General features: G+C 53.1%; 1 protein-coding gene across 6 annotated transcripts in view; it reads left to right on the plus strand.

Annotated features, from left to right (window-relative positions):
• The window catches only part of ZNF423 (zinc finger protein 423), a 344,771-nt gene that overhangs the window by 72,439 nt on the left and 247,494 nt on the right, over positions 1-24,838 (plus strand). For 5 of the 6 annotated variants that reach the window (XM_041766234.1, XM_041766233.1, XM_041766235.1 and 2 more), the window contains one exon: positions 469-528. In XM_041766234.1, the coding sequence (XP_041622168.1) occupies positions 469-528 (60 nt within the window). Of the gene's footprint in view, positions 1-468; positions 529-2,869; positions 3,006-24,838 lie in introns of those variants that run through there. The other variant, XM_041766238.1, reaches the window with a different exon arrangement.

Genomic DNA, 24,838 nt, shown 5'->3' on the forward strand with positions numbered 1-24,838 from the left:
CTCTCACAATTCAGTGGTGGCTTAAGGGGGCTCTTGGTGGAGGATAATGTCTGTAGGATCAGGGAGAGGTCTGAGTCTCTGCTCTCTTCCTGCGAGTGGTAAATGGCTTCGTTTCAAGCGGAATCTCTGATGATAGCTAGTGATCGGCTGTAGCACGGTGTAGAAAGATCCTGATGGTGCATCTGGCTCTAGGCAGTGCTGTGATTGATTCGTGATGTCTACTACAGACACAGTGATGGGGAAAGCATACTGATCTAGCACTTACTCGCTGTTCAGGTTTTATTCTGATTATTTAACATCTCGGTCAAACCAATGAAGGCCTCTTTGTAGACTTTGCCCTGTTGCTCCTGGTCGTGGGCATTATAAGGACCCCCACAAATGATCCTTCTTCTGCGTCCTGTTCCCCACCCTGATGGCTTGTTTGTACAGCTTCAAAACTCACAGGCCCATCTCTGTTCTCTCTTTCAGTTGAAGAGGGGGAGGCCTCGGACTTCTCGCTGGCCTGGGATTCCTCCGTGACGGCATCAGGTAAATGCCCGATGGGGGGCTGCTGAGGGAGTTGCTGGGGGTCCTGGGGGGGTGGGCTCAGGAACTTAGGAACCACCCAGCTGGTTATGGAAATCATATTTTTCATGTCACATTCCTGTCTCCAGGCCAGACTACCCCGTGCAACATGATTTTTATATCAGTTCCATATGGTCAATAAAATCTATTACATACGGAGACTAATATGCCCTATTCTCCTGGGGGACCACGTTTCCTTCTTGTGGGCGCATTCAGATGGGCCACGATACCCCCACTACACACACTTTGAAGCTCCCTGCCGTGGGCCTCACTGTACATTCATTCCAGTCTAATTGCATAAAACCTCTTTAATAGGATGTTTAAATTCCAATTGAAATCACAGTCCCCTGACTTCCCCTCCCAGAAGGGGCTACTTTGTACTCCGAGGCCGGCAACCAGAGCCCATGCCTCTAGGGGGAGGTAAATAGGGGAAGTTCAGACTTGCGGAGTGTGTGGCCCCCATTGGGTGTTGTGGGTGACTTGGCAGTCAGGGGACTTGGGTTTTCAGCTCGTTTCTGTCCTTGCAGAAACTCCTCCACGACTCAGTTTCCCCAGCTATAAAAAGAAGTGAATGGATAAAGTTTTTCTAACTGTAAAGTCCTGTAATTTGGAGCTGCCTATAGAGCTTGGGAGTAGAACTGGTTTTGGGGTCCTTGAGAGCCCCTGAGTGGAGAGTATGACTCTCCTGTTTGCTCTGCATCCAGCCAGCACCTCTCTTGGCAATGGTTAAATTGGCTCCCCATCCAGCAGGTGCAGCCTCTCCTGCCTCATCCATGTTCCAGGATCCTGACCAGCTCATTCTGGATTCCTGGAGGAACTGGAGCCAGGTTGATCTCGAGGAATCTTGGGCCTGAGGAGACTGAGGGAACCATTTAGTCCAACCTCCTTGTCTTCTACCTGGGGAATCTGAGGCACAGAGGGAACTTTGCTCTGGGTTGATAGTTCCAGAAATGTGGTGTGAGTTATCAGGCATATGAACATTTAACACTCAAATGGTTATACATTGGATTTGTGATTTTATAGCTGTTTGTGACTTACGATGATGCTAAAGTCATTTAAGTGAGAAAATTGTGTTGACAGTTGTAAGTGATAGTGCATAATGCTTGGGTTCAAGCAAAAATCATAAAGATGGTTTGCAAATGACCAAAATTTGCACAAAAAGGAGTGGAGAGCTGGCACTGGATAGAGCCTAGGTTCCTGGCCTCCTTATCCTGTGCTCTTTCCAGCACTAATGGGATGCTGCTTGGAGAGTCTGAAGGGTCCTCATTGGGTCCAGGCTGACTCAGGTTTGGGCACTGTTGTATCTACAGGTGCCTAGGGGGTGGGGTGACAGGGGCTTCCTCCATGGGAGAGGTGTTGCCTGAAGCCAGAAGGAGAGGGGTGGTGCTCAAATATTCAAAAGAGTTCAGGGTTAGGATAGACCTTGGGGTCCATATTGGGTAGGTTGGAGGAAGTGACTGTATAGCCCCTGTCCGGTCTCTTACTGTGCAGTGGAGATGCACTCCCTGTGGTTGGTGGAAACACAGTGAGATCAGAAAGCTCCATGTCTTATCCGGGGATCCTAATCCATGTGGGGGTGCATGCATTCAGGCTTCTGACATCTCTGAAAAGGATCCCCACTGTGCTCCCAACCCCCGAACCAGGAAAGTGCCCAGCGTGGTGTCCAGTTAAGGTCCTGCCGCCTTGCTGCTTTCTCCATGGTGCCAGAGGCAGCGAGAACAGACAGGAGCAGCAGTGGGGTGCAAGGAGGGCGGTGGCACTAGTTGTGGTGGGTGGACAGCTCTTCACAGGGGGCATCAGGTGCCCAGGCTGCATCTCTAAGGCCGTGAACTGTCCCTCGGTCTGCAATGCCAAGGGGCTGTGTGTGGGCCCTGCTGGTCTGCAGTTATCTGATGCCATAGCGGAATGGCCAGCCGTAGGGCCTCTCTGGGGCAGTTGGGCGGAGCGGAGCTTGTGGGATTTGTCACTTTCCAGCCAAGAGCTGAGCATGCCCCGTACGCGTGTGCAGGAAGAGGTACATGACTCTTTGTGAGTCTCCTCTGGTCCTCTGGGACTCCGTGGTGCCAGTCAGCTTTGGATTGTCTGCTCAGAGATGGGGAAGGGGGGGCCAGAGCGTCCTGGGCTTTGGATAATCCACAGCCAAGCGATGGATTGTTTTGTTTTCTTTGGCCCATTTCTGATGATTTTTTTACAGTATGTGCATGTGATAAATTCTCCTTCCCAATTTTGTTGGGCTGGGGCTCTGAAAATCAGCTTGTAGTGCCTGAGCATGGGACTTGTGAGGTGAGGCAAATCCTGGGTGACAGGACAAAGTCAGCTTGGGAGGCAGCCCTAGATGTGGGTGATGTCACATGTTTTGAGCATTGACTTGGCACGTGCCAGGCGTGGAGCAAACACTTCACCAGCAGCAGCTCATTGAGCCATCACGACAACCCTATGAGGTGGGTGCTGTTTCCAGCAGCAGTTCCAGAGTTTCTCCATAGGTTGGTTTCGGGGCAGCCATCTGGTGGGGTGCAGGACCAGAGGGCTGGTTAAAGCCGCTTTAGTATAACGCTTTTCATTAAGCTGAGAAAATGTCACTTGGCTGCATCAGAGAATGGGGGCAGGTGCCAGGGAAGATTATGGGGGAGCAGAGCCTCCCCGAGCCGCCCTTGGCACTGCTGCTGAGAATTGCCATCTTCATTTGGCGGATGGGGTAAGGAGGTTCAGAGCTGTACAGTAGCAGATCCACGGACCCCGGCCAGCAAGCTGGGGAGAAGGAGCTCGAACCCAAGTCTCCTGCAGCCAGAACCTATGGTTTAAGCTTTGCACTGCCTGGCACTGGAGGTGGGCAATGAAGCAGAACCTGACGGTGTGGCATCATGGGGGCTTCAGGACGGTCTCTGGCGGTATAGGCCATAGCGGCTCTTTGGCTCATCGGGTCAAAGGAATTCAGGGTGAGGTGGGCAGGGTGGGCTGAGAGCGTTTTACCAGGAGGAGTGCAGAGCTGTGGGGCACGGGGCAGCTCCTCTTCCGTGGGGGCCCGGGCAGCCGGGCTGCAAGCTTTTCACGGTGCCCTTCCCCCTCGCCTGCTTCGCCCTGGCTGTGGGAGCGTGATGGAGAGCTCCAATAAAGAAGCAGAATGCACAGTATGCTCCTTGCTCACCTCTGGCCTCCTCCGGCCTCCCCTGCCCGTGGGGACCCTGTGGTCACCACCCCCAGAAACAACCTGGCCTGCTCTGTCGATGCCCTTGTGTCAGGGCCCTGACAGTGATGGAGAGCCTGGCCTGGCCTGCCGGGAAGATCAGCTCACAGCAGTATTCTCCGGCCTGGCCAGGGCTTCACTGGAGGAGGGAGTGCCGGCCTACTCCTGCCTCTCAGCTCCTGATAGTGGAGCCCCAGGACGGAGCACTGCATTCAGAGCCTCGGTATGGGGCATGTAGTAGGGGTGGGGTTTTATTTATTTATTTATTTATTTATTTATTTATTTATTTATTTAAATTTATTTTTAAAGATTTTATTTATTTATTCATGACACACACACACACACACACACACACACACAGAGGTAGAGACACAGGCAGGGGGAGAAGCAGGCTCCATGTTGAGAGCCCAATATGGGACTCGATCCCGGGATTTTGGGATCATGCCCTGAACTGAAGGCAGACGCTCAATAGCTGAGCCACCCAGGCGTCCCTTCTGAACCTGTTTTGAGCCACAGATGCCTTTGAGCATCCAGTGGGAACATTTTACATGTGATTTCAGGGGAGTTCGTGGGTTTGAATGCCTCAGAGATAGGAAAGTCTTTAGTGAAAGCCCCGTAGAGGTCCTGCGTGTCCCGAGGCTGGCCCGTGGCACAGATGAGGCAGTAGGCTGGGCAGAGGCTGTGGTGAACTGCGACACAGGCCTTGCTACAGGGGCAGTAGTCCCTTGGCACCTGTGCCTGGGCACCTGCATCAGAACTGCCAGATCCTCTGAGGTTTTCAAAGAGAGACCAGAAAGCTGGATTTTTGTATGAAATCATCAGATTCAAGAAATGTGGCAACTCATATCTTTTTAAGGTGGCTTCATTGAGATACAATTTCTATAGCATAGAGTGCATTCGTGTAAAGTGCGCAATTCAGTGGTTTGAGTATGTTCAGAGATGTGTATCACCACTACTGAGGTCAACTGAGACCATTTTCATGACCTCAAGAAGAAGCTCTGTACCCCTTAGGTATCACCTATCTTTCCATCACTCCCAGCCCTTAAGCAACCACTAATCTACTTTCTCTATAATTGGAATCATAGGATATGTAGTCTTTATTGATCAGCTTCTTTCATGTAACCTAATATTTTCTTTTCTTTAACGATTTTATTTATTTTAGAGAGAGAGAGAGAATGAGAGCACGAATGAGGGGAGGGGCAGAGGGGGAGGCAGAGAAGTGGACACCCCACTGAGCAGGAAGCCCAATGCAGGGCTTGATCCCAGGATCCCAAGATCATGACCGGAGTAGAAGCCAAGAGTTGGACGCCCAACCAACTGAGCTACCCACGCACCCCTTGTGTAGCCTGATATTTTCACTTGATCTTAGCTAAAAGGCCGAGAAGCAATGTACCCGGATACTTTCAAGATTTATCCAAATTGTAGCTTGTAACAGCCCTACATTCTTTCTTAGGACTGAATAATGTTCTACTGGATGGATAGACCAGATTCTTCTTTATCTGTTCATCTGTTAATGGGCGTTTGGGTTGCTTCCCACTTTCAGCTGTTGAGAATATGCTGCTGTGAACTTCTGTGCACCAGTTTTTGCTTGAAGACTCATTTTCAGCTTTGGGGGGAGGGCATACACCTAGGAGAGGAATTGCTGGATCATGTGGTAACTCTCTGTGTAACTTTTTGTGGATCTGCCAGACTTTCCCACAGCAGCCGCACCAGTTCATGCTCCCACCAGTAATGTGTGGGAGTTCCAGTTTCTCCATATTCTCACCAACGTTTGTTATTTTCCTTTTTAAAATTAAAAAAAAATTTTTTTATTTTACCCTTCCTAAATCTGAAGGGGTATCTCATTTTGGATATGTATATATATCCATACACACACATTTATATATGTATATATTATGTATATATAATTTATTTACTTTTAAAGATTTTATTTATTTATTCATGAGAGACATAGAGGCACAGACACAGGCAGAGGGAGAAGCAGGCCCCCTGTGGGGAGCCTCTTGTGGGACTTGATCCCAGGACCCCAAGATTATACCCTGAGCCGAAGGCAGACGCTCAACCACTGAGCCACCCAGGTGTCCCTGGACAATTCATATTTAAAAACAACAGCAACAACATTGCCCAAGTCACAGAAAGGCCCCCACCAGCTGACCTCAGCTGATCTTCCCTTCAATGTTTCTTCTCACTTCCCTCAAGTCCTTTGGAATATGGTCTCCAAGTGGCAGCCACCAGGATAATTGTGAGCCCTAAGTGTGAACTCATAGTGAACCAACTTAACTAAACTGAGCTTTGCCTCCCTTGCTCTGGTCCTCAAGCCTGATGTGGGGCTGAGGGGACTCATCTTCTTAAAACTCTCTGGTTGTAGCGTCATTGGAACCTCCCACCTCTCCAGGCCGGGTTCAGGACAGGTTGGGCTTCCCTCCAACATGGCAGCTCTGGCGCGGGCTGGGGGATGCAGTAGGAGGAGGGTCTAGGGGTGGCCCTGAGGTGGGAAACAGTTACTCTGTTGACATACACTCATTGTCAGTGCTTGGGCAGTTTAGTCAGATTTATTTCTGGTGACAGACACTCTTGGGATTGCAGAGAACCACTCAATATAATTAGTTGTTTGTGATGGCCCTAGACCCCATTGGTGTAATAGGACATTTGGGCCTTCCTGTCACCTGACAGATCTCATTGTCCTGGTTAATGGAAACATCCATCCCATTTACAAACTTCTGGGAGCCATCCCTCCTTTTTGGTGCTTTTCACATATAGAATCTGAGGCACAGGGATGCCTGGGTGGCTCAGCGGTTGAGCGATTGAGCCCTGCATTGGGCTCCTCATGGGGGGCCTGCTTCTCTCTCTGCCTCTCCATGTCTCTCATGAATAAATAAATAACATCTTAAAAAAAAAAAAAAAGAAACTGAGGCACAGAGATGCTAGTGACTTGTTTTAAAGTTACACAACCAAGAAGTGGCAGGGTCAGGATTTGAACCCAGGCAGCTCATGCATGAGTGTAGCACCAAAACTGTAAATAAATGGCAGAGCTGCCTGTGAGGATGTTGTCCAGACTCTTCATTGTAGTGGTAATCCGTAGGCTTGGTGAGGGACTCAGCTGTGTGCCCAGTGCTCTCCTGGCTCAGGTGAAAGAGGCTAACTCGGGCTAGGCTTCCTGGTTTTTTTGCCTGGAAGGAGAGGAGGTGCATGTTTTGAGGACCTTGTACACATTCCCCATCTCAAAGGCCAGGAGAATACCATGGGCCAGACTCTCCGTGGGGACTCCTCCACGCTCAGCCCCAGACTGCCTCGCTGCTGGGCCCTCTGCTCATGACTGTCCCTGGGTGTTGGGCATGGGTGCAGTTTGCAGGGGAGGCTGGCAGTAGGGCTGCAGGTTCTGGGACCTGCTGGGGGCGGGGGGGGCGGATATTAGAGTAGCATCTGGGTGGCTGGTATCCTGGTGGTGGGCGGGGGGTTGCCTTAGAGAGGGTGCTCGAGGCCTGTCCTTTCCCTTTCATTGTGGCTCTGGGTGAGTAGTGGGTTAGGGTGAGTGGTCAGGGTCCTCACTCCTGACAAAGGTAGCAGCCTCCCCTCCACCCCACCCCTGTGGCCCTTCACCCTAAAGTTCTGACAGTGAAGCAGACAGAAATGTTTGGAAGACTGGGCCTTTTGCACGGGGAGTTGAGGCCCCTCCATGCTGCCCAGCCTGTACTTGTGAACCTTCTCGGAGCTATCTCCCCACCCCACTTGTGTTTTCTTAGAGTGCATATTTATTATTTCAACTGCTTCCTTAGAAACTCCACCTACAAGCTTGCGCCTTATGCTCCTGCCTCTTCTGTTTCTCCCGCCCCCTTTCCAGCTCTGTCCTATAAAAGCAGGCTTACCTAGATGAATAGGATGGTGAACCGGCCGCAGATTCCGTGTAGCTCCTGCCCCCACCGCTCGGCCCGAGCTTCATGTACCCCCTGGACCCACGTGGCCTTCTGTTTTAGAAACTGCATCGGGGTGACTGGGTGGATGGACATTCACTTCTCTAACTGCCCCCGCCCTGTCACACATTTGGACTACTTTTCATTTTGGGCTCTTGTAGATCATACTAGGACTAGGACCTTGGTGTAGGTGTTTGTTCGCTACTTTGGAGAGTTTCTTAGGGGCTCCCAGTGCCTTTTGACTTTTTCGTTCGATCTTCACATCAAGGCTGGAGGAACTTGGAACCCCCTCTTCCTCCCCACCCATCAGTAGGGTCCCTCACTTGAGTTCTTTCTGGAGTGACCCTCTACCCTGGCTCATGGGCAAGCCTGGCCTGGCCCCTTTGGCCATGATGCCGTGGCCAATGACAGAGGGCCTAGGCTGCCTGTGGCCCCCGCTAGCTTGGCTGGTCCTGTCCCCCTCTTGAGCTCAAGCCCCCAACCCAGTCATCCTCTTGATGTGGGCCAGGGGACATTTTAAAAGAGCAGAAAAGGTCTAAATAGATGTATAATTTCCCGGCATTTTAAAGACTTATGAAATGCGTTTTTATGTGAGGCCAGCTGGGGAGTTTCTCATTAGCTCGGCCGGGGCGTCTGTGGGGAGTTGAGCTAAGTGGAACCAGGCTGGCTGGGCAGGAAGACACGGTGGCCCCGAGCTCACCAGGGGAGCGTGGCAGGCATGCGCCCGGCTGGTCTGCGCCTCGGACTCCCGGCCAGGCCAGCGGGCCTGTGCCTTTGTTAGAGCTGCTTCCCCCGGCACAGGAGGCCTAGAAACCTTCAGGGGGTGACTGGAGCTGAGAGGTGGCCACTCTGTTACCATGGTGAGCAGTCCACGAGGTGTAGGGCATCTGTGCCCTGTGTGCACATGGAGGCATGTACTTGTGTCTGTGCACACACGTGTGTGTTCTGTGTGTGCCCAGGTGCTACAGCCCTGACTCAGACCCCTGGGGACCCCAGGGCCTTTGCACCCCTCTGTACCACTTCTGGGCCCCTGGGGCTGACTGAAACCAGTTGTCTGGGAGGGGGAATGTGGTGTTTCCTGCCCGCCCTGTCCTCTGGTTCTGGACTAGCCAGGGACCCCTGCTGGCCTACCTTTTAATCACTTCCTCTGTGCCCTGTCTGCTATGAACACGTGTGTGCGTGTGTATGTGTGTGTGTGCTGGCGCCTGGGGTGTGTGTGAGGGAGCGTGTGTGGTGTCTCTCTTTGGACTCATCTCCCCCCTTGGCCTGGCTGATGGTTTCGCTGGAGTGAATCCACGGAGTGGGGCTTGTCTTGCTGGTTTTTACCTCCTGAGTGGACTTGGGCTATCTCAGAGGCAGGGACTCTATCATTTGTCAGTACCTGCAGCCTGGCACACAGCAGCCGCTCCGCCATCCCGCTGCTGCTCCCAGCCCTGCTGACGTGGGGCTGTCCACCTCAGCGAGCCCTGGGTCCCCGTCGCCTCTCCTGTGTGCTGGGCTTTTCAGGGGGTGTCAGTAGTGGGGATTTTAGTGAGGGAGGGGCCGGTCCTGGTTTCTCTGAGCTTGGGTGCTCCCTGAGGTCAGGAGTCCCTGCGGTGTCGGCCGTTCCCTAAGTCCTGAGGACCCCACTGGTGGGCAGTGGAAAGCAGCGGTTCTTTGGTGACTTGAAACCTGGCTATGAACCAGGGCCATAGTCATGTGTGTGTGTGTGTGTGGGTGTGTGGGTGTGTGGGTGTGTGGGTGTGTGGGTGTGTGGGTGTGAGCGTGTAGGCGTGATGATGACATCACTCCTTGTGACTTTGGGGACGTCTCCCTATGCTGCCCAGGTGTGGTTAGCGCCACCTCTGCTCGAACTTGAATGTGCATGCACGTCTGGTGATCTCCTTCAAGTGTGAATTCTGACTCAGCAGGTCTGGGTGGCGCCCGAGATTCTGCATTTCTAACCAGCTCCAGGGTGGTGTGGATGCTGCGGGACCACGAAGCACTCCGAGTGGTGAGGGCTTAGAGGGCTTGAGGAGTTAAGCTCTCTTGCCTGCTCCCCTAGACTTTTGCTCTAGCTGGGCCCTCTGCCTGTGGAGCTCATCCTTCGAAGCTCAGCCTAAGTGACACCTCCTCCCAGAAGTGCGCCAGGATAGCCTTGTCATAATCATCGCACCTTCCTCTGTGCCCTTTGGCCTTGGAGACTGCCCTGGTCTGGCCTTCACTGCCTTTTGCTTGGTTATGACTTCCAGCTGGACATGCCCAGTTCCCTTGCTGCTCTGCTTGCTCCTTCGGGCAGTGACCACGTATGATTCCCTGTGCTCCCAGAGCCTAGCCCTGGCTTGGTTACTGGCAGGTACCTGGCAAATGTTTGCCAAGGTGGAGAACTTCACCTCTACTTTTGTCTGTATTTGCCCTTGGCAGTCCAGGGCCAGATATCTGTTGACTTTTGGAGCAAGTGTTGGGTTTGAGGTCCAGACACTCAGCAGCTCTGTGAAGCCTTGAGTAAGTTACTTAACTTCTCTGTGCATCCATTTACTCATCTAGAATGGGGATAATTATCTTCCTAGGCCATTGTGAGGATTATATGAGGGAATCCACAATCCACATGGTGTAGCCTTAGCCTTTTAGGGTGGCACCTGGTGCTCTGTACTTTTATTTTTGCTCTTGGTAATGCATTGATGGAAGCTTGGACTGGAGCTTAGCTCTGAGCTAAGGTGGCAGAGGAAGCTCAGATGCCACCAGACCCTGCACCAACATCTTGGCTGGCGATCTTTAGGCATCACCACAGTGGGGAGGGTGAGGTTAGGACTGAGTCCTCACTCATGCTGACCCTGGTTGGTGGGGGCATTGCTTGTTTCCTAAGTGGAGAAGGCTTCGGTGGGGGTGGGTAGCAGTTGAGGGGTTGGTGGGCAGGGTCTGCTCTGAAAGGCAAAGGCTGTGGGGATGTCATATGACCAGGCTCCTTCCCTGGGCAGGGCTGACGCATCAACCGTGCAACCCTGGGTCGGTGCCCAGGAGGAAATGGCCAAGGTCAGCCCAGTCATGCTGCCTGGCTGCTCCTGGCTTCCTGGGCGGGCACTCTGCAGGGCCCAGCTCCTGGGTCGGGAATGGTCAGCCGGCGTCCTGCTGTAGGCTCCGGGTGGCCCAGTGTTGTCTCAGCTGACATTCTCCTAAAATCTGTGAGTGTGCAGGCAGGTGTGGGTCTCTGTGTGCATGCGCACACACACACAAATACACACCACTCCATGTGTGTATTCATCTGAACCTGGCTAACTGATGCTTTTTGGTTTGAAAAACCACTATTTTGCCCACACTGATAATTCTTTTCTCCTTCATTGTGGTCGGTTGCTGTAACTGATGGCTGCTGGCCATACTTGGTGCTGGTTAGCACAGTAGATGGATACTGAATCCAGTAAACAGGACACGTTGCTTATGCATTTCTCCTTCTTACAGCTAAATACTTTGCAAAACCTGCAAGCTTGGGGAGGCACGGGCAGTGCCTGTTTTGCTCACTTTTATATTTTCAGCAACCAGCTATTGCTACCAGCAACAGTAGTAACAGTAACAATGAAAATAATAACAATCTAGTGAACATTCAGTGGTGCCAGACATGAGGCTGGGCTCCAGCACATGTGATCTCACTTTACCCTCCTTAGCCACAGCTGGTAGGAAGTGTTATCATCTCCATCTCACAGATGAGCAGTTGAGGCTCAGAGAGGTTGACAGCCTGGTACAGGTTTTCAGAGCAGGTGGGGCCAGAGCAGGGATTTGAGCCTCGGTTGGTTTCATCGGAATCCAGGGCCCCCTTCTGTCATTGCTAATTCAGTGACCAGGACCCAGTGGAGATGTACTGTGTGTATGTGTGTGTGTGTGTGTGTGTGTGTGTGTGAGGACGCACGAGACGATGTGCTAAGAGCCCTAATGAGGTCACGATTGTGACATACCGCTGGGGCTGGACAGAGTTTGCCAGGGCCAGTGTGGGAATGGGTGACTGCTGGTGGGCATAAGCCTGAGAGCGCCCCTCAACAGTGATGTGTTGACTTACTGAATATTGTGGGTGCAAGTGTGTGCACACACGACACGCAGTCACTTGCTCACAGACATAAACACATGTGCATACACCTTCACACACTTGCACATATACCTGTACTCACAACACACGTACACACATATTCACATGTTACTCCTCCACCCCGCCTGCACACACACATTTATATATGTGGCCCTCCATACCTCACCTATGCCCTAACACGCACACATATGCTCACAAACACAGGCATGTACACACACACATACGCATGCACGAACTTGTGCCCACATGTACATGGTGCACATATTCACACACTTAAAATGTGTGTACAAAGAGAGATGTGTGCACACACGCACCCCACCCCTAGGCTTGCAAATGAGCAGAAAAATCCTGCTTCTGGGCGGTCTCTCTTCAAGGATGGGGACTGTGCCCTGCAAGGATGGGGACTGTGTGGACTGCCCAGGTTGACTTTGTGCTGGCTGTTTTCTCTCTTTTCTTTCTTTGGTTTCTTTGTTGTGCCCTCAGTGCCTGAGACATACTTTCTGTCCAAAGATTCGAACCCCTGCTGTTGGGCCCAGTGCTGGGCTGACCCAGGAGCAGACAGACCCCAGTGCCCATCTGTCTCTTCGCCTGCCTGGCCTGCTCTGGCCCACGTGCGCCCCCCCACCAGCCCCAACTTGGACATGACTTCATTTCCACCCTGCACCTGCCACTTTAAGAGTCCAGAGGCCTGGTGGGCCTGTCCCCAGGGTTGGGCTGAGGGAGGCTGGACAGCTGCGGGTTGGGGGGAAGCTTTGTTAGCTCCCAGGGGCCTCTTGGAGCCCAGGCAATGCTGGGGAAACCGAAACAAAGACCGACAATGGCCTCCTTCCCTCCCTGGGCGGCCTCGGAGCAGGGCCTGCATGGGCGGCCTCTGGGGGCCCCTGTTATTTCCTGTGCTGGCTGCGGGGCTCCTCGCCAGCCGCAAATGGGCAGGAAGCGGGGCAGGGCATCTCCTCCCCACCCGCTGGGCTGGCCCTCATAGGCCAGAGTAGCCGCTTCTGTGAGCAGGGGGCCGGCATGACGTGCCTTCTCCACCGTCTGCTGCTCCAGGCCTGCGTGGCTGGGCCTGCCCTGCTCAGGTCTGCCTGGGGCCTCCCAGGAGGGGAAACCCGACCCGCGGCTCTGCTGACCTCTCCCTGCTGCAGACCCCACATGCTCCCGCCATCTGCGCTGGAAGCCGAGTCTCTGCACCCCTAGCCTTCGTGGCCGGAGTACTCGCCTCACAGAATCGGGGATGAGGCAGGGCAGGGAGCATCGTATTGGTTGTTAATTCATCTGGGATTGTGCTAAAAGCTCAGATTTAGTAATGTGGTTAGGGGTATGTTGAAGGCTAAGGTCAGGGTTAACTTTGCCAAGCCCTAACGACTAAAAAAAACAGGAGTCAGAGTGTGGATTTTGAAGCAAACAGACCTTTGTCTCAGTGCTGGCTTCCCCACCAGTTTGTTCAGCACCTGATGAGCAGGTGTCCGTTAGGGCCAGCGAGGCCCCATGGATGCAGTGGTGTCCGGCTCCGCAGGACTCACATTCTAGAGTGAGGAGACAATGAGCAGCATGAGCAGCACTCTTCACTTCTTAGCTGGGAGGATGCCCTTGACTTAGTTAATTGCCTTCTCAGGACTCAGTCTCCCGATCTGTAAAGTGGGAATACCAGATCCCTAGCATGTGGCATCCTTGCAAGGATGAACGAGAATGTAGATGTCATGTGCCCAGCGTGGTGCCTGGCATACAGCAAGCACTCATAAATGCTGGCTTTGGGTATTATTAATGAGACAAGATGAGGTGGCCTGTACATCATTGGGCAGCTGAAATAATAGATGAAAGAACTAATTATGTCCGAAGCCCAAGGTAAGGGTCACTATGCAGGTGAGCTTCCTGGCAGCTCAGGCCAAAAGAGAAACCGGACAAAGGGCAGCATGGCTGGCTCTTTCTGATTGACGCACTGGGGATGGACACATGTTTTTCCCTGGCACTAAATGCTGAGGAATTTACTGTGCGGATCCTCATTAATCATTGAACAAACAACAGCCACTGTCTCAGTAACAATTTGGCACACAATACAGAAACAACTTTCCTAGAGTGCTTTCTTAAATTGACCTTGGGAAAATGCTCAGGGCCTGAGTGCACACCGCAGCCACGAACTTTACATGCGGGGCCGCCTGGAGGGAGCAGGGCAGAGCCACACTGTGTCCTGGGGCAGCTGCTCAGGTTACTTGCCTGGTTAAGTGCGATCCAGCGGAGGGTCTTCCTCCCATGTGGGACCTTGAAGAGCCCTTGACATGCCCATGGTTGCTGGAAGTTTTTGGGAAGGCTCCCCAAACTTTTGGCTTCAGAAACTACCCCCTCCCTGTTTTTGAGGACCACCGATCCCCAGCTCATGAAGTCTTTTTAAAAAAATGTATTAATTTTATTTGAGATAGAGAGACAGAGAGACAGAGAAAGAGAGCATGTGTGAGAGTGCAGGGGAGGGACAAAGGGGAGAGAATCCTAAGCAGACTACCCTCCCTGAGCGTGGAGGCTGATGCAGGGCTTGATCTTATGACCCAGAGATCATGACCTGAGCTGGAAGCACGAGTTGCATGCTCAACCAACTGAGCTCGCCAGGTGCCCCCCGCTCATTAAGTCTTGGGACACAGTTTGGGAAGCTCTCTTTGCATCCTTAAGTTTGAGCTCAGTGGTTCAGGAGACACGTCATTGCCTACCGTGGCCCCTCTGGCCATGGTTTGTGGACTAGACTTGATCCTGGGGGTTTCACCCAACAGGACTCTTCCTTTGCTCCCTTTTTATAGGATTTTGTGTTTACTCATTTTATCTGAGGAGGATCTGGCCTCTGGGGGGAAGCGGGGATCACAGTCAGGAAAACTGAAGCTCAGAGGTGTTCGAGGACTCAGGGCCGGAGCTGACTCGGGGTCTCTCTATAGACACATGTGCCTAAATGCACACCCACGTCTCCAAGCTCACTCACACTTAGCTGCTCTTTGTATGTATGGACACTGCTCTGTGCCTGAGCTATAAAGTCCAGCTGGAGCCCCCTCCTGGCCCTTCCCCCTCTGGTTGGCAGGACTATGGGCTTGGCCCCAGGAAGGCCCGCCGGTGGCCACTTGCCCCTGTGTCTGGCAGGCACCCCATGGAGTTTCCATGGTGAGCTCTCCTTTGGGGGCCCCTGGGTGGGACTTTCCATCTGGGTGGAAACCTGACCCGTAGGCCCTGAGCAGGAGGAAATGCCTTCCCCAAATGTGGAGAGGGAAAGAAAAGAGACGGCCAGCCTGGGATTCCAGCCAGAGCCCCTGACTCCTGCAAAGCCATGGAGCCTGGGGGACCCCAAGGGGCCTGGGGTGGGGCTACGGAGGACCCACCCCTTAGGGAAGAGTTGTTTTGGTGGCCTGCTGCCACGTGTCCCTGTGGCTCTGGCCTGGAGTTTTCCTACAGAGGCTGGTGCCTGGCTAGGATTTGAATTTGGCTCCCTCTGTCCCCAAGGCCTGCGTGCTTGTCACTCTGTCCTCTCTGTCCTTTTTTATTTTTGTTTTTATTTTATTTTTATTTTTTAATTTTTTTTGTCCTCTCTGTCCTTAAGAGGGCATTTCCACAGGCAAATTCTCTTCGAACCCTTGAAATAGCATTTTGATCACAGGGTGTGTTCTCCTTTCCCATATGCAGACATCGAGCCTCCCAGAGGCTAGGGGTCTTGCCCAGTGTCACACAGCAAGTTTGTAGCACAGCGCACCTGACCCCACCTGCCTACCTTGGTCATTACTAGTTCATTTAACTTCTCCCAGTTAAGGTGCACATTTGCCCAAATAAAGAAGGGAGTCGGCAGTTCCAGTCACTGGGGCTGCTCAGTGAGCCTGCGATGTGGGTGGGACTCTGCTTCCTTCAAGTGGCCTCGACTCCGGGGTTTTGAGATGGGTGTATCCCTTCCTCACGCCCGATGCAGGAGCCCAGCACCTCGTGGCCTTGATCCTCATGTGTGTATCTCAGGGCAGGTGACCCATTTGCCTCGGAGGCTGCCTGACACGCACCCCCTCTCAGCCCACCCCCGAACTGAGTCCCCACACAGGGCGCTAGGGCAGGGCCCGAGTCTGACCACAGGTTTGCAAAGGGACTGCAAGGGGGAGGGTGGTATGTGGGTCTGCGTGCAAAGGCAGGGGTATATGTGGAGGGTTGAATGGTCTCCGTCATGGATGTTCTCCTTGGGGCTCCCCCGGCACCCCCAGCCCCAATCCTGGGGCAGACCCCCTGGGGCTGCCTATTCTGGTTGAAGCAGAGTTTCCCTAAAAGGAGCCTGTGCAGTGCTGAGAGACTGGCCTGCCCCTCCACACCCAGCCTGTTGGCCCTCTGGCCAGGTGGCACCCTTCCTTCCCTGGCCTGGGGGTGTGGAGGCAGAGACCAGGGTGCCTTGGCCTCAGGCTTTGTGGCATGATGGCCTTCAGGACTCAGGTCAGGTCAAGGTCTGGGCTGGTCGGTGGGGCAGCAGACAGAGCCAGCCTGGGGAGTGGGGACGGTAGGAACCCTAGACCGGGAGTCCAGAGCCCCAGGCTCAGGGGCCACCAGCAGCCTTGGGAGGTCATGGTGTCCTGAGGCACCCGTGAAGAGTCTCACTGGTATATGGAGCTCAAGAGTTGAGGTGCAGGTCAGGGGACTGCGCAACTCCCAAAGTGGCCTCTTGCAGGACTTCCCTCCTGTGTCCTCTGTCCTCATCCTCGTCCCTGCTCCCCGCCGGCTGTGCCCCTCCTGGGATGCACCCACCCCCTGCCAAAGTCCTTCAAGACCTGGCCCGCTCCTTGCCCTCTGTGCAGCCTGTGCACACGTGCCTCCTGTGTCTGTGAACCCCTGTCCTGCCCTTCGGGGCCTGGAAGAACTGATGCCGGCCCGGCCCTGTTCCTTAACTTTAACTGTTCATCGGCTCTGCCCCCCTTGCCACTGCGGACTGCTTTCTCTCCTTCCCTCCTTCCCTTGTAACCCAGCATGGCTCAAGCTCTGCTTCATTCACTCACTGGCAATTCCTCAGAATGTACATCACCAGGAAGTTCTGTTGAGTGTCTGACCACCTCCTCAGTTGCTGTTGGATGAGTGTCAGTGCTGGCATTTCAGGACCACCTGTTGACACCAGTGATGGCTGGGAGCCTGTGTCCCCATGGGCAAGATCACAACAGCTTGCATCCTTTCAGCCACAGGTGTTACTGAGACCCTACTAGGTGCTGGGTGCTGCCCTAGGTGGTGAATGGGCCGACCGAGTCCCTGGTTGTGCACGTGCTGGCATGCTGGTGCGGGGCACCATGCTGGCAAAGTCTATGAACAAATATGTCATGGGCTTCACTGGGACATGACCGGCAGGGTGGTCAGTTAGAGGGAGATGGGGTGGTGAGGAGGAGGGGGCACTTGGAGGGTGGTCAGAGAGGCCTCTGTGCCCAGGAGGGGCATTTGAGCAAGAGAGGATGTGAGCCGTGCAGAGGGCTGGGAGCAGCGATCCAGATGTTCCTGCTGTAGGGATGAGCTGGGTCTGCTGAAGGGCAGAAGGACTGTCCCTGTGACTGGACTAAAGGGAGCCAGGGGAGAGGGGCAAGAGGTGAGGCCAGGGAGATGGGGGGGGGTGAGGCTAGGGAGGTGAAGGAGAGAGAAGGTGAGGCCAGGGAGGTGGGTGGGGAGGAGGTGAGGCCAGGGAGGTGTGTATGTGTGTGGGGGGGGCAAGAGCTGAGGCCTGGGAGGTGGGGGGGGGGAAGGAAGTGAGTCTAGGGAGGTGGGGAAGGCAAGTGGGGGGTCAGGGAGGTGAAAAGGGAGGAGGTGAGGCCAGGGAAGTGAAGGGGGAGGAGGTGAGGCCAGGGAGATTGGGGAGAGAAGAGGTGAGGCCAGAGAGGTGGTGGGGAGAGGTGAGGCCAGAGAGGTTGGGGGAAGGAGGGGAGGTCAGGGGGGAAGTGGGAGGGAGCCAGGCAGGCCTTGAGCCATGGTGGACACTGGATTTTACTCTAAGTTGAAGGGAGGCAGAAGGGAGAAGTGATCCTTTTAGCTGCCTGCCTGTGGGCAAGAGGGAAGGGGACCCAAGCCCTCACCCATGTGGGAGATGATGGGGGCTGGGACCCAGGCCAGGAGGGGAGAAGTCATCGGGCTAGGAATTTCTTTTGGAGGCAGGTCCCAGAGGACATGGCACTGGTTGGATGTTGGGGTGAGGAAGGGAGAGGAAGCAAGTGTGTCTCCAAGGCTCCAGGGCAGCTGGGTGGCTGGAGGTGAGGAGCTGGGCGACGGGGCGCCCTGGGGAGAGCTGCTCTGATATGATGGTGGGGCAGGCTGCTCAAGAACTTGGTTTGGCCACAGTTGGAGATGCCTCTTGGAGGTGCAGTGGGCACTTGAACATGTGGTCTGGCGATAGGAGACAAAGGGGGCCCCCGGGACGAGTTTGGGTGCCGAGTGTGTAGCTGGCACATAGCGCCAGGAGTGAGCGCAGACAGCCGAGAGGCATCGGCATTGAAGGCAAAGACCCCAAAACCCAGGGAAGAAAGTCTTTCAGGAGGCAGGGAGTCACCGGGCGGTCCGAAGCCTTCCACGCTGGGCCCCTCTGACCTTGATGGGACCAGCTCTTTGTGTCGATGTGGTCGGGTTGCTTGCAATTTGCGTGGACCGAAGGGAAGACCAGCCTGGCGGCCCTCACGCTTGGCAGGAGCCAGATCTGCGAAAACAGCCTCCGCTAGAAACCATTCTGGGGCGAGAAGAGATGGGGTTCAGGGGTTAATGAAATGAACTCTCGTCTGCAGACTGGCCCATCCGGGGGTGTCTGCGCCGGCCCCCCCTCCCCGGCGCCCGCTCGGGAAAGGCACCCGCGGCTGGACCAGAGGTGGTGTCTGGGAGCGGCAGACTGTCCGCGGCGGAGTCCAGCTGTGAGCGAGCCCTCAGCGCTGAAATTGCCAGCCTCGCGCAGCCCAGAGCCAGCCCGCGGAAGTGGGCCAGCCGCACCTCCGTACAGGATTAGAGGGATGTGTAATGGATTAAAGATCAAAAATGTTAATTAAGAAATGGTCTTTTCTAATAAGATGCCTTCAAGGGCACAGGCCTGAAAAGGAGGGGATTTCTCATTTTGGCAACACGGTTTCTGTTGTAATGAAATTGGTTCACAGACAGTGGGGAGGACCCGACGTAAGTCTCGGTTTAAAGACATCTCCATCCAAATTAATTAGCAATGAAAAACGGAGGGCAGAGCGTCAGACTGGCAGGCGGGCAGCGTGTGGTGGCCTGCGGAAAGGCTGCATGGACTTCGGAGAATTCCATCTGTGTCCTGGTGCCCACCCGAGGCTTGCGTCTGAGGGTACCTTCCTGGGGGCCCTGGTGGGGTGACTGTCTCTGGATGAGGCCTGGCTGGATGCTGGGCCTGCCTCCATGGGAACGTGCTGTGTGACCTTGGATGGTTAATGCCCCTCTCTGGTCGTTCTTCAGATGGCTTCATGTCAGCTGTGGATGACCACAAAACCCCTCCTATGTCCTCACTGATCTGTTGGATCAAATGGATTCCTAGATATGATTTGAAAACTCAGAAGTGTAACTGTGAATCGATATTACTGCTAAGGGATGGGGGATGGTTTGATCTTGGTGTACCTGGTCAGCCTTGGTCCACTCTGAACCCTGGTTTCCAGCCTGTGAAATCCCCCAGGTCGTTTGAAGGACTTGGAAGGACACAATAGCCTGACGATTAAGAATTCGGCTCTAGGGGATCCCTGGGCGGCTCAGTGGTTTCGGCCTGCCTTTGGCCCAGGGCTGATCCTGGAGTCCCGGGATCGAGTCCCCCGTCGGGCTTCCGGCATGGAGCCTGCTTCTCCCTCTGCCTATGTCTCTGCCTCTCTCTCTTTCTATATGTCTATCATAAACAAATAAAAATAAACCTTTAAAAAAAAAAAGAATTCGACTCTAGAATCTGCCAGGCATACACCGAATCCCAGCCCTGCCTCGTGCTTGGGACCTGAGCTTCGTTATTTGACTTCCCTGAGCCTTGGTTTTCTCCTCTGTGAAATGGAGCCAGTGGTCGCCGGCTCCTAGCAATGAAGTGCAGGAGTAACACCGTGACCAGCCTGGGCTCCGAGGGAGTAGGCTCATATGTGGTGCTGGGACTGTTGTTTTTATTGCTTAGAAGCAGAGGAATCTGTGTGTCCATTCCAGATGCATTGTTGGTTGGAGGTTGGCAGCCTCCCCATGAATCAGGCTCAGACCTGCGGTGTTTTGAGTTTCCTGGGCCCTCCTGGGTACAAACCTTGTTTTACTTTTATAAAAGATTTTATTTATATGAGAGAGCGCGAGAGAAGCAGAAGCTGGGGGAGAGGGAGAAGCAGATGCCCTGTTGAGCAGGGAGTCCGATGTGGGGCTCCATCCCAGGACCCTAGGATCATGACCTGAACCAAAGGCACCCTATAAAACCTCTTTTTATTTTATTTTTTATTTTTTTTTAAAGATTATTTATTTATTCATGAGAGACACACACACAGAGAGAGAGGCAGAGACACAGGCAGAGGGAGAAGCAGGCTCCATGCAGGGAGCCCGACGTGGGGATGTGGGACTCGATCCCGGGTCTCCAGGATCACGCCCTGGGCTGAAGGCGGTGCTAAACTGCTGAGCCACCCGGGCTGCAGTTAACGTCTTTGTAAAGAAGCCAAAGAAAGGGGAGTCATTCAGAGCCTAGATCTTCTTCTGAAGGTTCCAAGATTTGAGAGAAGCGTGGATGACCATGTCCAAGGGGGAGTGTCTCACCGACTCCACGTCAGGTCCTTCTGCATCTGATGGAAGCTGGTGTGTTTTCTTGCCTGCCTCAAGTCTTGCTTTCTCTGGCCAGGATGTGGGGAGCAAGGGGGAGACAAGACAGGAGGCTTGTACTGTCCTTTTTTCTCTCTGGTTGGAGATTCTGTGCTCTTTTACATCTTGTTTCCTCTTTGGACCTACTGTGGCTACAAACCTCACTTTTGAAAAAATTCTGAGGGGCGTCTGGGTGGCTCAGTTGGTAGAGTGTCCGACTCTTGGTTTCGGCTCGGGTCATGATCTCAGGGTCGCGAGATCGAGCCCCACATTGGGCTCTGGGCTGGGCGTGGAGCCTGCTTAAGATTCTCTCTCTTCCTCTGCCCCTCCCACCCCATCTCTCCCTCTCTTTAAAAGAATAAAAGTCTGAAACCTTTCTTATTTAATGGTATTTGTCTTGAATTGCCTTTTTGTCTTGTATTAATATCATGACTTCTGTTTTGGTTTTTCTTGCACCTGCCTACTATACCCTTTCTCAGCCTTTGACATCTTTTTGCATTAAAACTTTAAAGGAATTATGGTAAAGTACATCTTACATAAAATTTACGCCTTAACCTTTTTCAGGTGTACAGTTCAGGGGTGCTAAGCACGTTTGCACTGTTGCGCATGCAGCACCACCATCCGTCTCCAGAGTTCTTTTTGTTTTCCCCAACTAGAACTCTGTCCCCGCTGAATACAAACTCCCCATTTCCCTGTCCCCCAAGCCCCTGACAGTCTCCATTCTACTTTGTCTCTAAATCTGACGACACTAGCTATCTCATAGAGGTGGAATCCTGTGCTTGGGCCTTTTTAAAAAATATTTTATTTATTCATGAGAGACAGAGAGAGAGAGAGAGAGAGAGGCAGAGACACACAGGCAGAGGGAGAAGCAGGCTTCCTGCAGGGAGCCTGATGCGGGACTCGATTCTGGGACCCTGGGATCATGCCCTGAGCCAAAGGCAGACGCTCAGCCGCTGAGCCACCCAAGCGTCCCAGGATTAGGCCTTTTGTGACCATCTCATTTCACTGAGCATCATGTCCTCGAGGTTCATCCATGGTGTGGCAGGTGTCAGAACTTCCTTCCATTTGAAGGCCGAATGGTATTCCCTTGTATGGACAGACCACATTTTGTTCTCCACTCACCCGATGATGGTCGCCTGGGTTGCTCGATGTTCTGAGGACCCTCCATGCCGTCTCCCACAGTGGCTGTGCCCTTTTACAACCCTTCCTGTAGAGCTTTGTTTGCCAGCGGAATGAGCAGGAACCTGGAGAGCGTGGTCCTTTCCGGGCTCGGCTTGGATGAAGGACACCCGTGGCCAGAGGCCCAGGCTCGTGGGGTGTGTCTGTCGGGTTCTCTGAAGCTGGACTTAGGCAAGGGTGTGGTGAGGCTCTGGTTCAGACAAGTCCCTTGGGTTTCCTTCCTGCCGCAGTTCGGCTCTGGGATGGGGGGCGCCCCATGGACACAGCCCCTTTCCTGCCTCCCTCCAGCCCCCCAGGCTGGAGCAGCAGTGGCTCTTGGAGGAGGAGAGGGAGCTGGGTGCTCAGTGAAGTTTGGTGGCCAGCCGCGGGACCAGAAATGCTTTAAACCTCCAACCAGCTCCACATATGTGGTGGAACAGAAATATGGGATGAGCTGGTCCCGTGATCTCATAGCTGTGCCTCATCACTGACACCAATAGGGAAAAAAGGATCGGATTGGACTTCACCTTTACGAGAGCAAAAGTTCAAAGACAAGGATGAACACAGCAATGAAGAGGTACTATCTACTGCCACACCCAGTGGTTGGATGGATCTTGCACACCTGATGTTGAGCGAAAGAAGTCAGACATAGGAGACGACAGACAGAGGGGCAACAGGGTGGCTCAGTGGTTGAGTGTCTGCCTTCAGAAGCTCAGGTTGTGATCCTGGAGTGCGGGATCGAGTCCCACATTGGGCTCCCCGCAGGGAGCCTGCTTCTCCCTCTGCCCGTGTCTCTGCCTCTCTCTGTGTGTCTCATGAATAAATAAATAAAATTAAAAAAAAAAAGACAACAGATGGAGTGTGTCCGTGTATGTGATGCTCAGCATTGTGCAAAGGTCCGTCTGGGGGTAGAGGTTTAGGAGTGACTGTCCTTGGAAGGCATGGCTGGGAGGGGACACAGGGCACTTGCGTGGGTGCTGGGAATGTCTTCTGGAAGAACTTACCACCCACTTCACTTAAGATGTGAGCCCTTTAAAGAGGTGCCTGGTGGGCTCAGTTTGTAGAACATACGACTCTGGATCTCGGGATTGTGAGTTCAAGCCCCATGATGGGTGTAGAGATTGCCTAAAAATAAAATCTAAAAAAAAAAAAAGGTTTGGGCCCTTTACAGAAGTTAAGTCTCAGTAAAAAAAGGGACATGAAAAGAAGCACAGGAAGCAAAGCTTACATTTCAGAGTTGTGGGGGTTGTGGCTCTTTACTTAGCTCGTTTCCTCGGAAGTTATTAGAGGAACGCATTCCAGGGCCAGTCTTGGGCTTGGCCCTGCCAGCGTTCCAGACTAATGGAGAAGATAAGAGACAGAGGTCACTACTTGCAGTTCCTAGGGTGGAGGGTGTTGGGGGAACCCAAACTGTCATTTTGATGTTCTGAGTGACAGTGAGGTGGGGAGAGGGCTCTGACCCCCCCACTCTTCCACGGATGGAAAATGAGGTTCAGGCCTTCCTATGCCCCCCTTTTCTACACCTTTCTGGCAGGTCTCAGGCGATTCACTTGACTCCTGTGAGCCTCTGTCCTCTGGTCTGGGTGAGGGACAGCCTCACAGAATGGTTGGGACGTGTGCACACAAATAATGTCTTGGGTCACACTGTATGTGGGAGGCATTTTCTCAGTGTGTGTGTGTGTGTGTGTGTGTGTGTGTGCACGCACACATGCTCTAGAAGGGAGGTGGTGATAACGGCACACCTTGGGGAACTCAGATAGTTTGGGGAGAAGTGGATGGGGTTGGGGAGATCCCAACACCTCCCGGGAGGTGCTTGTCCTGCCTCCCAGTGAAGGGACTTTCTGGTTTTTCCTTCAAGAATCAGCTCCATGTCCCCTCTTCTGAGAAGCCCTCCCGGATTCCCCCTCACAGTGCTTACATCACCCCCTGCGCATTGTCACATGGTCTGGTTTGTGTCTCTCCTTGCTAGTTGAAGAGGTTCTTGATAACAAGATCACATCTTGCTCATTTTTGTGTCCTCTATGCCTGGCACAGTTGAGTTTTCTTTCACTGAATTATTTTATAAAAATATATTATCGATGTCTTCTGTGTGCTGTGCTCTGGCTTAGGCACAGCTGGTTCTATGATTAAGTAGGGCACATGTGGTTCCTGATCCCTGGAGTGAAGTCTGGAGAGGAAAGCTCTCCTGGAAGGGTCATTCATTCATTCACTCCTTCATTCAGCCACATTAGGCACTGGGATTGTAGTGTTAGCAAGTTGGATGTGATCTTGGCCATAATAGAGCTTACAGCCCAGGAGGGGAGTTCATGACCAGAAATTTCTCTTTATAGGCTCAGCACAGTGAAAGAGAACAGGGCAAGGGGTGAACTGTTTTACTGTAAAATGAAAAGCAGATACAGATGCCCCACAAACCAATTTAGGGCTGAAGGATTCTTAGAAGTTGGGTCTAGAGATGGAACTTTGCTAGCCACCCTGGACGCCCCATTTGGTCACAGACCCCCTTCCTCCTTCCAGAAGTAACCACTTGCCTGGCTTTTATGGCAGTCAGTTCTTTGTATTTCTGTAAAGTCCTATGACTCAGGGGCGCCTGGGTGACTCAGTGGGTGAGCGTTTGCCTTTGGCTTGGGTCATGATCCCGGAGTCTCAGGATTGAGCTCCACATCTGGCTCCTCGCTCAGTGGGGAGTCTGCTTCTCCCTTTCCTTTCCCCTGCTTGTGTGCTCTCTGTCTTCTCAAATAAATAAATAAAATAGGGACGCCTGGGTGACTCAGTGATTGAGTGTCTGCCTTCGGCTCAGGGCGTGATCCTGGGGTTCTGGGATCGAGCTCTGCATTGGGTTCCCCGCAGGGAGCCTGCTTCTCCCTCTGCCTGTGTCTCTGCCTCTCTCTCTGTGTCTCTCATGAACAAATAAATAAAATCTTAAAAAATAAAATATCAAAAAAAATTCTATCACCCAAATGTGCACTTCTTGCCACTATACTTTAGTCTTGGAGTGTCATTCTTTAAGGAGTCTGAGGGAGAATATTTTTTTGAAGGGATGAGTCTTTTAAAAATCCTTGAAAACAAATCCCTGAAGTGGATCCTTCTGATGTTGAGGTTCTTGGATGAGCCATTTTCCACTGTTGGCAGGTGAAGGTGGGACAAGGACATTCTAGTGCTTAACATACAGCATGCATCCGCTCGGGGTTCGACACATGGTTGGAC

The sequence above is a fragment of the Vulpes lagopus genome, chromosome 8, assembly GCF_018345385.1.
Source record: "Vulpes lagopus strain Blue_001 chromosome 8, ASM1834538v1, whole genome shotgun sequence".
Taxonomy (NCBI): Eukaryota; Metazoa; Chordata; class Mammalia; order Carnivora; family Canidae; genus Vulpes; species Vulpes lagopus.